This window comes from Sarcophilus harrisii, chromosome 6 (assembly GCF_902635505.1).
Source record: "Sarcophilus harrisii chromosome 6, mSarHar1.11, whole genome shotgun sequence".
NCBI classification, from domain to species: domain Eukaryota; kingdom Metazoa; phylum Chordata; class Mammalia; order Dasyuromorphia; family Dasyuridae; genus Sarcophilus; species Sarcophilus harrisii.
This window is the reverse complement of record NC_045431.1, coordinates 185,360,857-185,375,358: the sequence shown is the minus strand read 5'-3', so window position 1 is coordinate 185,375,358 and position 14,502 is coordinate 185,360,857. Positions and strand designations below refer to the sequence as shown.

At 35.7% G+C, this 14,502-nt stretch overlaps 1 protein-coding gene across 3 annotated transcripts in view; it reads left to right on the top strand.

Moving 5' to 3' along the window:
• Positions 1–14,502, top strand: part of RGS12 (regulator of G protein signaling 12) — a 226,334-nt gene that overhangs the window by 146,899 nt on the left and 64,933 nt on the right. For 2 of the 3 annotated variants that reach the window (XM_031943010.1, XM_031943012.1), the window contains 5 exons: positions 40–132; positions 5,023–5,166; positions 7,055–7,234; positions 9,291–9,444; positions 13,242–13,318. In XM_031943010.1, the coding sequence (XP_031798870.1) occupies positions 40–132; positions 5,023–5,166; positions 7,055–7,234; positions 9,291–9,444; positions 13,242–13,318 (648 nt within the window). The remainder of the gene's footprint in view (positions 1–39; positions 133–5,022; positions 5,167–7,054; positions 7,235–9,290; positions 9,445–13,241; positions 13,319–14,502) is intronic. The other variant, XM_031943011.1, reaches the window with a different exon arrangement.

Below are 14,502 nucleotides of genomic sequence, written 5' to 3'. Positions count from 1 at the left end.
ATTAAGATTGCAATTTTAATTCTTGATATTTTTCCCTAGGATTTTCTAAGGAAAGAATTCAGTGAAGAAAATATTTTATTCTGGCAAGCCTGTGAATATTTTAGCCATGTACCTGCACATGACAAAAAAGAGGTAATATCAATTATATATATATATATGAAATGATTAATAAAATAAGATGAAGGAATAGTGTTGTGTTTTACCATGTTTACTCTATAAGCTTATGACTAGTATCCATAATATTTTGGAAGATGAAATTTTAAATCATGTGGCCTGGAGTCAGGAAGACCTGAGTTCAAATCAACCTCAAGACAGTTAACTTGGGCAAAATTAAAATCACTTAGTCCTATTTGCCTCAGTTTCATCATCTATAAAATGAGCTGGAGATGGAAATAGTAAACTCCAGTAGTTCTGCCAAGAAAACCTCAAATGAGGTCACAAAGTCAGATATGATAGAAATGATTGAACAATAGTAACATTGACTAATAATTTTGAAGCTGTTCTAATGCATATAAACATTTAATTTTGATGACACTGAATTTGTATACAAAAAGTCTTAGCAAGCTTTATCTAGTTGAATGAATACTGACTCTATAGTTAGAGGGCATGGATTTAAAGGCAAGCTCGCCTACTTCCTAACTGTGCCACTAATACTCCCATCTTTGGACCTAAGTATTCTCATCTAGAAAATGAGGATATTTGACTATTCCTTTCTAATATAATAAAAGGAGGCACAAAAATAGTGAAGAAAATAGCACTTTAAAAAAATCAAGTAGGTCAAATGGTAAAAGGAGCACAAAAATCCACTTGAAGAGAACTCCTTAAAAAACACAATTGACCAAATGGAAAATAAAATGTATAAAAATTCACTGATGAAAAGAATTCATTAAAAAGTAGAATTGGTCAAATGAAAAAGAAGCTCAATGAAGAAAATAATTCCTTAAAAATTATAATTGGACAAGTGGAATCTTAAGGACTCCATGAAATATCAAGAAACAAAAATATCAAAAGAATGAAAAAAATAAAAGAAAATATGAAAAATATCTTTGGAAAAACACTTGACTCAAAATAGTTCTAGGAGAGAAAATTTAAGAATTATTGAACTATCTGAAATCCATGATCAAAAAAAAGAGTCTAGGCATTATATTTCAAGAAATTATATAGGAAAACTGCCCTAATACCCTAGAAGTCGAGGTAAAATAGAAATTAAAAGAATCTATAGCCATCTTCTGAAAGAGATCTCAAAATGAAAACTCCCAGCAATTCCAGAGTTCCTAGGCTAAGGAGATCATATTGCAAGCAGCCAGAAAAAAATCCATTCAAATATTATAGAACCACTCAGGGTCACACAAGATTTAGCAGCTTCCACATTAGAGGACCGGAGGGCTTGGAATATGTTTCCCAAAAAGGCAAAAGAGCTAGGACACAATCAAGTATCACTTACCCAGCAAAGCCCAAGTATGATTCTTAAGGGGGAAAATGGATATCTAATGAAATACAGAACTTTCAAGCATTTCCAATGAATAGTTCAGAACTGAATAAAAAATTTGACTTTCAAATATAGGACTCAATAGAATCATAAAAACGATAAACAGGAAAGAGCTATCATAAGAGATTCAATAAAGTTAAATTGGCTAACTTTTTGTAAGAGAGGATGATAAGACCTTTCTCTAAGACCTTTGTCATTATTAGAGTAGTTAGAAAGAGTGAGCATAAACAGAGGACACCTGTGTGAGTTGCCTATGATGGGATATTTAAAAAAATAAAAATAAAGGGTGAAAAGAGAAATGCACTGGGAGAAGGAGAAAGAGAAAGATAGAATGCAGTACATTATCTTGCATAAAAGAGGCACTAAAGAGCAGTGGAGGGGAATATGTGAAATGTGGGGTGGCTCACTTGGGTTACTTAAACTTTGGTGACTGGAATTGGTGTAAAGAGGGAATATAACATGCAAACACTTCAGTTGGGCATAGAAATCTTTCTTATCTCTTAGGAAAGTAGAAGAGGAAGGGTATGAGAAAAGTGGAGAAGGAGAGAGGGGTTGCTAGAGGGTATGTCTGATTTGCAGACGTGGTTGTCAGAGAATGAAAGAGGAGACAGAGACAGAGAGAGAAAGTGAGTGAGAGAGAGAGAGAGAGAGAGAGAGAGAGAAGGATAAAGGGGTAAATAAGGGTGGAGGGAAATAATACAACAATCATAACTGAAAACATTTTTATAACAAGTTTCTCTGATAAAAGGCCTCATTTCTCAAATATATAGAGAAATGAATCAAATTGATAAGCACACAAGTTATTCCCAAATTGATAAATGGTCAAAGAATATGAACAGGTAGTTTTTAGATAAAGAAATCAAAGCAATTTGTAGTTGTATGAAAAAATTCTCTAAATTTTGATTAGAGAAATGCAAATTAAACAACTCTGAGGTGTACCACCCATGACCTATGACATTGCCTAATAAGACAGAAAAAGAAAATAACAAATGTTGGGGGAAGGTGGGAAAATTGAGACAATAATGCACTAATGGTCAAATTGTGAACTGATTTAGCCATTCTGGAGAGTAATTTGGAACTATGTCTAAAGGACAATAAAACTGTGCATGCCCTTTGATCCAGAAATACCACTTAATTGTGTCTGTATCTCAAAGAGATAAAAAAAAAACCAAGAAGGAAAAGGACCTAAATATCCAAAAATATTTATAACAGCTCTCTTTTTGTGGTGCCAAAGATTGGAAATTGAAGGGATGCCCATCAGTTGGGGAATGACTAAAAAGCTATAGTTAGGATTATGATGGAATACTATTGTGCTGTAAGAAATGATGATCAGGATGTTGTCAGAAAAACTTGGAAAGACTTACATGAACAGATGCAAAACTAAGTGAGCAGAACCAGGAGAACATTGCACATGGTAACTGTGATATTGTATGATGATCAATTGTGAATGACTTAGCTCTTTTCAGCCATAGAGTGATCCAAGACATTTCTGAAGGACTTACAAAGAAAAATGCTATTCCCTACAGAAAAAGAATAGATGGAGAGTAATGAAGAACAAAGCACACTTTTAAAAACTTTATTTTTCTTGTTTTTGGAGGGATAAGGGAGTACATTTTTTTTTTTAACTGTATGACAAAATGGAAATTTTTTCCCTCAATAGTATTTTATTTTTCCCAAATACATATAAAGATAGTTTTCAACATTTATTTTTATGAGACTTTGTGTTCCAAATTTTTCTTCCTTTCTCCCTTGGTTCTTCCTTCCCAAGATAACCTTCCTTCCCAAGATAACAAATAATCTGATATAGGTTAAATATATACAATTCTTTTAAACATATTTCCATATTTGTCATTTAGTGCAAGAAAAACAGACAAAAAGGGAAAAAACCATGAGAGAAAGAAAAAAGCAGACAAACAAAAAAAGGTGAAAATACTATGTTTCATCCACATTCAGTCCCCATGGTTCTGTCTCTGGATGCTGATGGCATTTTCCATCCCAAATTCATTGGAATTGTCTTGAACCATCACACTGTTGAGAAAGGCCAAGTATATCACAGTTGATCATCACATAATTCTATTGTTACTGTGTACAATGATCTGGTTCTGCTCATTTCTCTCAGGATCAGTTCATGTAAGTCTTTCTAGGCTTTTCTGAAGTCAGCCTGCTCATCATTTCTTATAAAACAATAATATTCTATTACATTCTTATACCACAACTTATTCAGCCATTTTCTAACTGATGGACATCCACTCAAATTCCAGGTCATTGACACCACAAAAAGACCTTCCACAAAACATTTTTGCACACATGGGTCTTTTTCCCTCTTTTATAATCTCTTTGGGATACCTACCTTTGAGAGATACTGCTGGATCAAAGGGTATCCACAGTTTGATGGCCCTTTGTTCCTAGTTCCAAATTGCTCTTCAGAATGGTTGGATCATTTCATAGCCATGAAATTGTGCTGTACAACTGTACATGTATGACCTTTATCAAAATGCTTGCCTTCTCAAGGAATCAGGGTAGAAAAGAAAAGAATTTGGAACTCAAATTTTTTTTTTTTTTAAGAAATGAAGTCAGACACTTAATACTTCCTAGTTGTATGGTCCTGGGCAAGTAACTTAATCCCAGCTACCTCAGGGGGAAAAAAAAAGAATGTTAATTATTTTTATGTGTAATTGGGAAAATACATATTAAAAAAACAAAACAAAACAACAAAGTAAGCCTTATAACTTCTTTCCAGAATATTTATGTAGTTCTGGTGTTATTATAACAAGGTGATTGAAGGACTAGCCTCACAGCAAAAATTATGGTTTAATGGAAAGAGCAGTTCTTGTACTCCAGAGACCAGCCTTCTATTTATTGCCAGCCCTGTCATTCTTTGTCTGTGTGTCATGAACACTTCTATTTTGGGTAATCATTATTATCCTTATCATTATCACTCAGATGTCAACAGTACTTGACACACAATAAAAGCCTAGACTTAGAAGGGGCATGTGCTCTTAAATTTTACACATGAAGAAATTAAGATTCAGAGGGAAAAATCACAGAATTCAGTCAGATTCACCCCCTAGTCTGTTAAAAGTCTACTGCTTTTTCATTGCATCCCATGTCTCTTTCCTGCTCTAGAACTCAGTTTCTTCATTTGTAAAATAAGACTGGGGGATCTTTTAGATTGCTGAAGTGAGTTTTTACTTTGAAATTCTAATGCTTTTATCTTTGATTGTGACTCCATTTACCTTTCAACTCAGTCCTACACACAGTCATAAACTAATTTTTTTTTCAGGGCCTGTCATGTTTTAAGTCATCATGACCATAGATGATCAGAGCTACTGGAACTTCTTAACTTTTATACTAATTAAGAATGTTGGTTAAGGAAAAAAAGACTTAGGTAATTCTACTTGTTTCCTCCAGTTGAATTAGCTCTCTGAATTTATCTTTAACACTTATATCGAAGAGCTCATTTGTGATGTATTCAGTTGTGCAAGCCATAATATACCATAGTCAGAATTTCTTTCTCTCATTTTATTTGTTAGCTTTCCTATAGAGCCCGTGAGATCTTCACAAAATTCTTGTGTAGCAAAGCTACCACACCGGTTAACATTGATAGCCAGGCACAGTTGGCCGATGATATCCTCAATGCACCGCATCCAGACATGTTCAAGGAGCAGCAGCTGCAGGTAATTGCTTCTCTCAGCTTTTGCTGGAGTGAATCCAGGGATGGTGGGGCCCTTCCTCTTAAAGTGTGTTTGTGCAGAAGAGCAACTGATGAGCCAGCTTAAACATGGAGTTCTTTCTCAAGACCTCAAGTAGCTTCTGCTTTTACAGAGGAGGTGAGAATTAGAGGAAATCTCTCAAGATTTCTGAGGTTCCAAGAGGGGGTCAATTAACATCCATCATTGCATTCTGTATTAACCTTCTGCTCCATCTTAGGAGGAGTGCTGGCTTGCAGTCAGGGTGCTTGAACTCAATTCCTACTGCTAGTTGTTAGACTTTGGGCAAGTCACTTAACCTGTGCCTAACCCAGGGCTTGGCACAGGGCTTGGCACATAGCAGGTGCTTAATAAACCCTCACTGGCTGGCCGGGGCTGGGATTCCCTACCTGTAAAGTGAAAGGGATTGGTGATTCTGTGATCTAAAGTGTTCTTATCACTGCACATAGCCATGCTTTTTACATTTACTATGTAATATGTAAGTACGTACATGTTGTATCTGAAATTATTTTTCTTACTGAAAGAAATCAAGCTTGGGGTTCATATGAGAAAAACAAAGTGGGTGAAAAACCCATAGGTTGTGACACGCAGTTACATAAATAGCCTATTGAATTAGCCCCTTTGTAATTTACCTTTGATTGGCCTTGCAGATGAACAATGAGCTAAGGCCAGAATTGGAGAGGAGGAGTGGATTGGCCTAGATGCTATTTGGAAAACTGCATGCTGATTTCACTGATGCCCAGTTCCTCTTTGTCACGTTGAATGGCCACAGTAGAGGATGCATTTTGCATTTTCTTCTGAAATATTAGGAGAACCAGATATTGGATAAATCCTTTTTAGGGATTTTATAGTAAGTTGCAGATTGTGAGACAGAAGGGTGATTGATAAAAAAGGTGGATTTAAAAGTTGGGAAGACATTTCTTCAAGTCTTTGCCTTCCTTCTCACAGACTGTGTGACTATGAGCAAGTGGCTCTGCTTCTCAATGTCCCGGGAGACCCCAAGACTAAAATTTTTGGACAGATGAGTTTCTGATCTGTGTCACTGCAAGGAGTTTCCATACTAATCATTTCTCATACAGATAAAATCATAGATCCAGCTCTGTTTCCAATCCCCTCCCCACCAATTATTAGAAAAAATGGCTCTTCATACTAATAGCCCAAATAATAGTACACATTGTTCCTTAGTCTCACTGGACTAAGGCTTGTGTTCAGCTTTATACTTTAGGTATTGAATATCAGCTGCAGACACTACTTTCAGTTTTCTAGGTCCATTCCAAAACTATGGTTCAGAAGGGTCCCTAAATACCCCAGAGCTAGTTCTTTATGATATGTTTAGGATTCTTGAAGCTGTAAAGTCTTAAGAATTCACAATGTTTGAGAAGCAGTTTGCAAGTTTCCATCAGCAAGATGGAAAAAGCATTTGGTTAGTCTTAATTTGGTATTTGGATACTTTGAAAGTAGCTCTCACTTAGAAATGTTCTGGAGGTTTTTAAAATGTTTCTTTATGTTCAGTAAAATAAAAAATTGTAAAAGATATGAGTTGGTGGACTCTTGATAATCCGTTCATTACTGATGCTGTGCTCATTATCAAAACCTGCCAGTTTTTGAAAGTAGCAAATGAGAGGGCAATTTTAAAAAATGTTGTGATTGGACAAATGACTTTAGACAAAAACGTTAATGCTAGAAGAGTTTTAGGAGGCCTTGACATTTGGGAGGAAGGTGGAGCAAAAACAGTGTCTTCAAAAATGGGGTTGATTGATTTATACTGCCCATCCAGTCAACATTTTAACTATAAACTTGAGTAATACATTTTAGACTTCAGGTTCACATATGTTCCACTGTGTTTACTTTTCAGATTTTTAACTTGATGAAGTTTGATAGTTACACTCGTTTTCTGAAATCCCAGCTTTATCAAGAATGTATTTTGGCAGAAGTAGAAGGTCGCTCTCTACCTGATTCACAACAGGTCCCAAGTAGTCCTGCCTCTAAACACAGCATCAGCTCGGATCGCTCTAATGTCTCAACGCCAAAAAAGGTGCCACTTATTATACTCATAGTAGACTGAAGATATAATGTTAATTTTAAAAAAATGAATAATGCAATAAAAACTGAAATGAAAATCATACTGCAGAAAATGAAATGAATGGAAATTTGAATTCAGGTTTTTTTTTTTTTTCACATGGAAGAAAATAAGCACATATTGGAAGATATTGGGCATTCAAATATAGGCAGTTTTTGTATTCATAAAGAGGGATATGTTCTTGGAAAAGAGATTGTAAATTTATTTTCCTTTTGAAACAATGTTCTAATAGGAGCTTATGTTTCTGATCAGAACCTTCATGCCTGTCTTTTAATTCAAATGACCCAGCCTTAGAGAACATCACATTTACTTCTCTTTTTTCTTGTTTGAGATCATAAAATCTTCAACTCAGCAAGCACATATTAAAACATATATGCTTAGGGAAAAAATGTTACTTGGATGCACTGCAAATTAATATTATTTAGCTTTAGCTGGGTCATTTATGTTCATTCCTTCTCCTTCTTAGCTCTAATTGCTTCCTGACTGAACTCCTGAATAATTAGTTAGACCATTCTAACTTTTCTCAAATATTCAACCCACTACCATCTAAGTCATTTGCATCAGATTTTCTTTCCTCCTACCTTATCAAGGTGATAAAGGCCATTTAATATGAATGTCCTCTCTTCCTTTCCTCCTTGTTCTGAGGAAGAAGTGTCCTTTCTCCTGGCAAAAGCAAAACCTCTCTAGCAGTGTTTTTGATCCCATTCCTTCTTAGCTTCATCAGAACATAGCTTTGTTAATGTTCTCCCTTCTTTTTTTACATTTTTATTTCTTTACTTCCCCTGCCTGCAGTATATATAGCTCTTCCTTTCTGTTCAAAAGAAAGCAAAGCACAAAATGTTTCTTTTAACCATGCTGTTACCCCCTTTAACTATTCCCTCTTATTCTCTTTACTTAAAAAAAAAAGCAAACAAAAAGCTTCATCTTTGTGGCATCCATTTCCTTATCTCCCACTCCCTCCTTAACCTCCCCTGTCCGCATATCTGGTCATTATGGGTTTCTGCTATGACCCTCATATCTTTCTCCTCCTTAGCATTCCCACGCTCCCTACACTAGCGCAGGCCCTTATTACCTTTCACATGGGCTATTGTTTATAGGCTTCTTACTGGTTTCCTCACCTTAAATCTCTGTTCTTTTCAATCCATTCTGTCTAATACTACACAACAACACTATCAGATTATTCTTCTCAGCCTGAAACTCCGATTGTGTTCCTCGGTGCTTAAAAATCTCCATTGGCATAAAGTCAAGAAACCCCTGGGTAAATAAAAGTCCTGGGGCCACATTAAGTACAAAGGCAAGGCAGTGACACCTTTAGTATACTGGGAGTCAGAAGGGGTATGTAAATACACACACACATATGCACACATATATGTATATGTCTGTATGTATTTATGCAGATGCAAAACATATGTTACCCCACATATATAAGCATAGTATCCCTGACATGTCTGCATATGTATGTATGTGCATACATGCATATCTAAATATATACGTGTGTGTGTGTATGTATATGTGCTATATAAGTATTAAGAAAAAAAAATAATCTGGCTTATTCTCTGTTTGGATTGCCTGTTTTGATTTGTATGACCTTTTTGCTTTCTTGTTTCCTGTTTTTAAATTCATCCTTCACTTAGCTCCCCAAATACTCTCCCTAATGCAGAAGTACAATTTAAAAATAGCCTGATGCTTAAGGCCCTCTACACTCTAACTCCAACCTGCCTATATCTGCATATGTGTTATATCCTCACTTTAGGCCCTAAATTTCTTTAGGGCAGAAACTATGCCATTTTTCATCTTTGCAGCCTTTGTGTTATTCATATGGAAGAAACTTAAACTTAATAAGTGTTTGTTGAATTCAATTAAAATAGTTTTTAATGTAATCATTGGAAGTATATATTCCATACCCCCCCCCCACTTTTTTTTTTTAAGTTTGGTGCTCAGTATACTTTGACATTTTAATAGCACTGACAGATGACATATTGTTTTAAAAAAGTTTTGAATTTAATGACAGTTAAGTGGAAAGTCAAAGTCAGGAAGATCCCTAAATGAAGAATCAGGAGAGGAAGATGGGGAGAAGAAACGCAAAGGAACATTTTTTTCCTGGTCAAGGAATAAGAGCACTGGACGGTCCCAGAAGAAGAAGGAACATGGGGATCACCCACATGGTATTGTCCTTTTTGGCTATATCAATTGGTCCATAGTTAATTTTGAGGTGGTAACACTATGGTTTCCCACCAAGCCACATGAAGCCATGGTAGTTGAGAAGAAAGGAAGTAAGATGATTTAAATATTGTTCCATCCAGATAAATAAAGGAGAAGATTGGTTTTTCCACTGGAATACATGTACCTAATAGACAGCCAAAAAATAAGAATAATTTCAGATCTTGCTAAAAAAAAAAAAAAAATGGGTATATGTACCTTGTAATTCAACTCTTCACTTCACACCTTAGCTAAAAATGTATTTGCATAACATTTATGTATGCCAAACAAAAGGTAGAGTTTATTTTTCAGAATTTTCCTAGACTTAGTATTAGAAAAGACTTTAGGGAAATCTAGCTTCTCTGGGACTCAGTTCTCTCCTTTGTAAAATGATGGTGACTCAGTTACCTTTAAGATCCCTTTTAGCTCCAAATCAGTGGTCCTGTGAATCAGTCTGGCTGGTACAGTAGTGTGAGATCCCTCTGCAGCATCTGTGACAGATGACCACTAGTTCTGCTTCAGGCCTTCTTCTAGTGCCTGGAAATTCACTCCCTCTTAAGTCAATCCACTCCCTTGTAGGACCTGAATTAAAGTCTGTCTCCCTGTAACTTCTACCCATTGGTCCCCGTACTGTCCTCCAGTCCTGGGCAGAACAAATCTAATCCTTTTTCAAGTAACAGCACTCTTAAAATACTTGAAGAATACAGACATGAGCTTCCGAATTGTCTTTTCTGTGAGCTAGAAATCCCTAGTTCCTTCAACAAAGTTAACATTTTATTAAAACCAAAGCTGGGAGATTAGAGATTTTTTTGGTCTCCATTCTTTTTTCACTAATACTTAACAGATTCCTTTGCTAGAAGGATACAGTGGATGGGGAGAAGGAAGGTGAAAGTGAGACTGGTGACATCCCAAAATAGGGGTGGACCAAAGAGAAAGAATGGAGGAGATGAGTTAGGCCAAGTTTAGCCTAGGAAGGGCTATCTTAGCCATGTAGAATAAGGGAAAAAAAGCCACGCAAAGATTTACACTGGCCACTGGAAGGCACTACCCAGTGCTGTGGTGAAATTTTCTTTGAAGGTTGAAAAAATGGGTGGGGGTAATGCTATAAAAATGGTAACTCACATTTCTTCTTATAATGCTTTAAAGCTTACACATGATTTAATCACAACTGTGTGGAGTAGGTAATGTCAAATCGTATTATTCCTGCTTTACAGAAGTGGAAACTGACAGACTCAGAGATTAAGTGAATTATCCAAGGTCATATGACTGGTGCAGCTGGGAGGTGGTAGAAGTCTACATGCCCTTTCACAGTATTGCATAGCTCAAGTAAAGATCTGGCCGAAAGGCCAAAGGATAAGTAAATAACTTGTCTCATTTCTTATATTGCCTCCAGGCTAAAACAGAATCCTTCTTGTTGGTTATTCAGGGGTGATTCTAATGAGTAAGTGTGGTATACCAGGAACCCGGCCAATAGATCTGAGCTATCTATGTGTATGAGTGAATTAAATTTTAAAGTGAGAATCAATTGGAAGTAGGCAGTTTGGTATAGGAAGGCGCTCTGTACTAATTAAGAGCAGCGGAATCTGATTTAGCCCAGCTCTGTCATTAATTTACTATATGATTTTGGGCAAGGCCTTCTTTACTCTACATCTCATTTTTCTCATCTGCAAAACTGAGGGAGTTGAACAGATAGGTTTTAACCCATGTAACTGTAACCTTCTATATTCTATATCTTATGGTCACTTTCAAACTCCCATTTCCATACCCTGTCATTGCTTCCCATTCTTTATGTTCTACATCTTTAGGGTCCTTCCACTTTCATAATTTTCAGTTTTCTAGTACAGAGCTTCTTAACCTTGGGTTCATGAGCCCCTTCCTTGAATGAGAGAAAAACAGTTATAATTTTATTTAATTATTATTCATTTCCTTTGTCATCCTTTGCATTTTATTTTATATATTTAAAAATATTGTCCTGAGAAGGGTTCCATAGCTGTCACCAGACTGCCAAAGGAGTCCATGATACCAGAAGAAGGTTAAGAATGCTTGCTTTATTAATTTGCATTAATGATAGAACACTCAACCAAATAGAATCAGAGCTCATTTTTAGACTCGTTGATTTTGACTTTGTAGTACTTTAGGCTGGACCTAGGTTGAACTTTTATCTTTTCTTAGATAATTCTTTATTCACTGTAAAATGATAAGATTTTAAAGTTAGAAGAAGGGGCAGCTAGATGGTGCAGTGGATAGAGCACCAGCCCTGAAATCAGGAGGACCTGAGTCCAAATCTGGCCTCAGACACTTAACACTTCCTAGCTGTGTGACCTGGGCAAGTCACTGGGAAGGGGTACCCAAGTGCCTCAGCAAAATAATAATAATAATGTAGAAATCATCTTTTCTAACCTTTTACATTCTAGTAAAACTGGCCCCCACAAGGCTTAACAGATTTTTAAAAAGTCATACAGTTAAGTGAGCCTGAATTCAAAACTAGCTCCTTGCTTCAAAATTAGTGTATTTTCTTTTATATTACTCCTGCCATCCTGGGAAAGACTGTAATTTAAAAGGCCAGAATCTCCTTCTGTATCCAGGACCTGATCTCTATCTGGCCACTGACTCTGGAGAAGAAAGTGAGGCAGGTGACCTTAAACAGCCCATCCTCACTTCAATCCAATTCTCTTGTGGGTATAAGGTCTCACCTCCCTGAAGTCATGGTCCTCTTCTAGAATGGGCACAGACAATAACTCTTGGCATGTGGCTGAAGTTTACCTTTATATCCAGTTTTTTCTTCATAGTAGGATTATGGAATTTTAGAGTTGGAAAAGAAACCACATTTTACAGATGAGAAAACTGAGTCCTCGAGTTCCCCAAGGTCACACACAATCAGTATGCCTGCATTCAAAATCAGTTCTGATTCCAAATCTAGTGTCTTTTCTAGTATAGGAGACTCTTAATGAATATTTATCAGTTGATTTATAAATAATTTTATGAAGGAATGTTTAAAGGACCAAAGAAAATAAAAGTAATTTAAAATGCTTTAACATATGCAAATGTTTACTATTTTCTCTAAAACTTTTAGATAATTTAAAATCACTATTCACTTCAACAAACTGCTTCACCTCTATCAGGCAGTATTTTGTTAGCTTTTTTTTTTTTTTTGAAAACTATATAATGAGAAATGAAAACTGTTTTCTTTTAAAATACTCAATTCATGGTTTTTCTACTAATTCTAACAGGCCTACATCTCAGTTAGTCCAAATAAGTGGAGTTTAATGAAAATGCTTTGAGGAAAAGACATTTTGAAAACAAGCTATTTAGGAAGTTTGTCGTTAATGATCAAAAGCACAGGTGTGGGATCCTTAAGGATTATCTGCTTTGTTGTTAAGTACATGTTGTTATTTGGAGATTAGTTAAATATAGTTTGAGATTAGAATTCTAAATGAATTATTGACCAGTTATTCAATATAATGAATATTCTTATTATTAGTCCTTGAATAAAACTCCCTGGCTTTCTTTATGCCTTCAGAATTTTGAAAGGTAAATTTTCAGCTCCACAAAAAAACCAAATTATCCATCAAATGAGTAAATTCTTTTATAACAGTTTTCTGATGCATCTATAAAGCAGGATCTCCAAAGCTAAGCAAAATAGAAATTTGGTGACATATGCAAATAATTGTGGTTTTGATTATAAATGGAAATTTCAAAACAAAACTTTTCTGTTGCTTTAGTGACTATAATGCTATCTCTAAAACTTTTTTTCTCCACAAAGATACTCTTCACTCTAATGGAGGATTACATCGACGTGAATCACAAGGTTCCATGTCTTCTGGTGCAAGTCTTGACTTGGTAAATCATGGCTTTTCAGAAACACATTATATTTATCTTTAAATGATGATAAAATCTTATTTATAAAACTAAACATTGTTTATACCATCTTTAACACCAAAATTCACAAGGATTAAAATGACATGCCTTAATTTATTAATGAAAATTAGCATGATAGAAATGAATGTTCAGGTTTGGGTGCACATTTTTCCTTTTATGTGCCAGTTGACAAATATCTGTTTAGTACTTAGGTACAAAGTCAAGAAGCATTTATAAAGTACTTTCTGTGTGCCAAGCACTGTGGTAAGCATGGGTGATACAAAGAAAGGCAAAGCCAGACCTTGCTCTCAAGGAATTTCCAGTTTAAGGGGGATGATAATATTTTATCATATTGATGAAATAACTACATCAATATGAGATATATCCAGTCAGGCACCATTGGAAATAAAAGATAGGGTTTCTGCTCTCAAAGACAGCTATATGTCCTATAAAGTCCTAGGATAACCCTTGTTCAAGTCCAGCCTCACATGTGTAGTAGCTATGTGACCTTTTTGACCAAATCCCTTAGTGTCCTTTAGATTCAGTTTTCTTATCTGTACAATGAAAGAATTGGTCTAGATCAAAGCTCCTTAAATTTTGGATCATGACTCCATGTGGGGTTACATAATTGAATGTTGGGGTTGCAAAAAATTTTCTGTATGATTTATTATTAGTGTTTGTGTGTTTATTTTGTATACTTATACGCCTATATTAATGGATAAATTTTCAGGGGAAAAGGGGTTGCAAGTAGAAAAAATTTAAGAAGCTCTGAGTTAGGTGATCTCTGAGGTCTCTTCCAACTCTCAATCTAGATCCCTGAGATCCCTGCAGCCTTCTTGATAAAGATTTATGCAGCCTGTTGGAAGATCTTAAATGAGCTAAAATTTGTTTTGTTTTTTTTTTTGGGCAACTTCCCTCCATTACTCCTAGTTATACATTTTGGGTACAAGCAGAACAAGACTGAGCCCTATTCCATAAAAACTTAATAGCTGGGATGTCCCCCTAAGTCTTATCTCCAGAACAAATATCCCAAGTTCCTCCAGCTGATCACCATGTAGTGTGGGAGGAAGGTTTTGTGAAACACAACTCAGCAATCTTTCAGATTCTGTGACTTAGCACCTCCATGTTGTACTTCTCTCAGCAGAGCCTCAGCTCTCAGTTTGTAC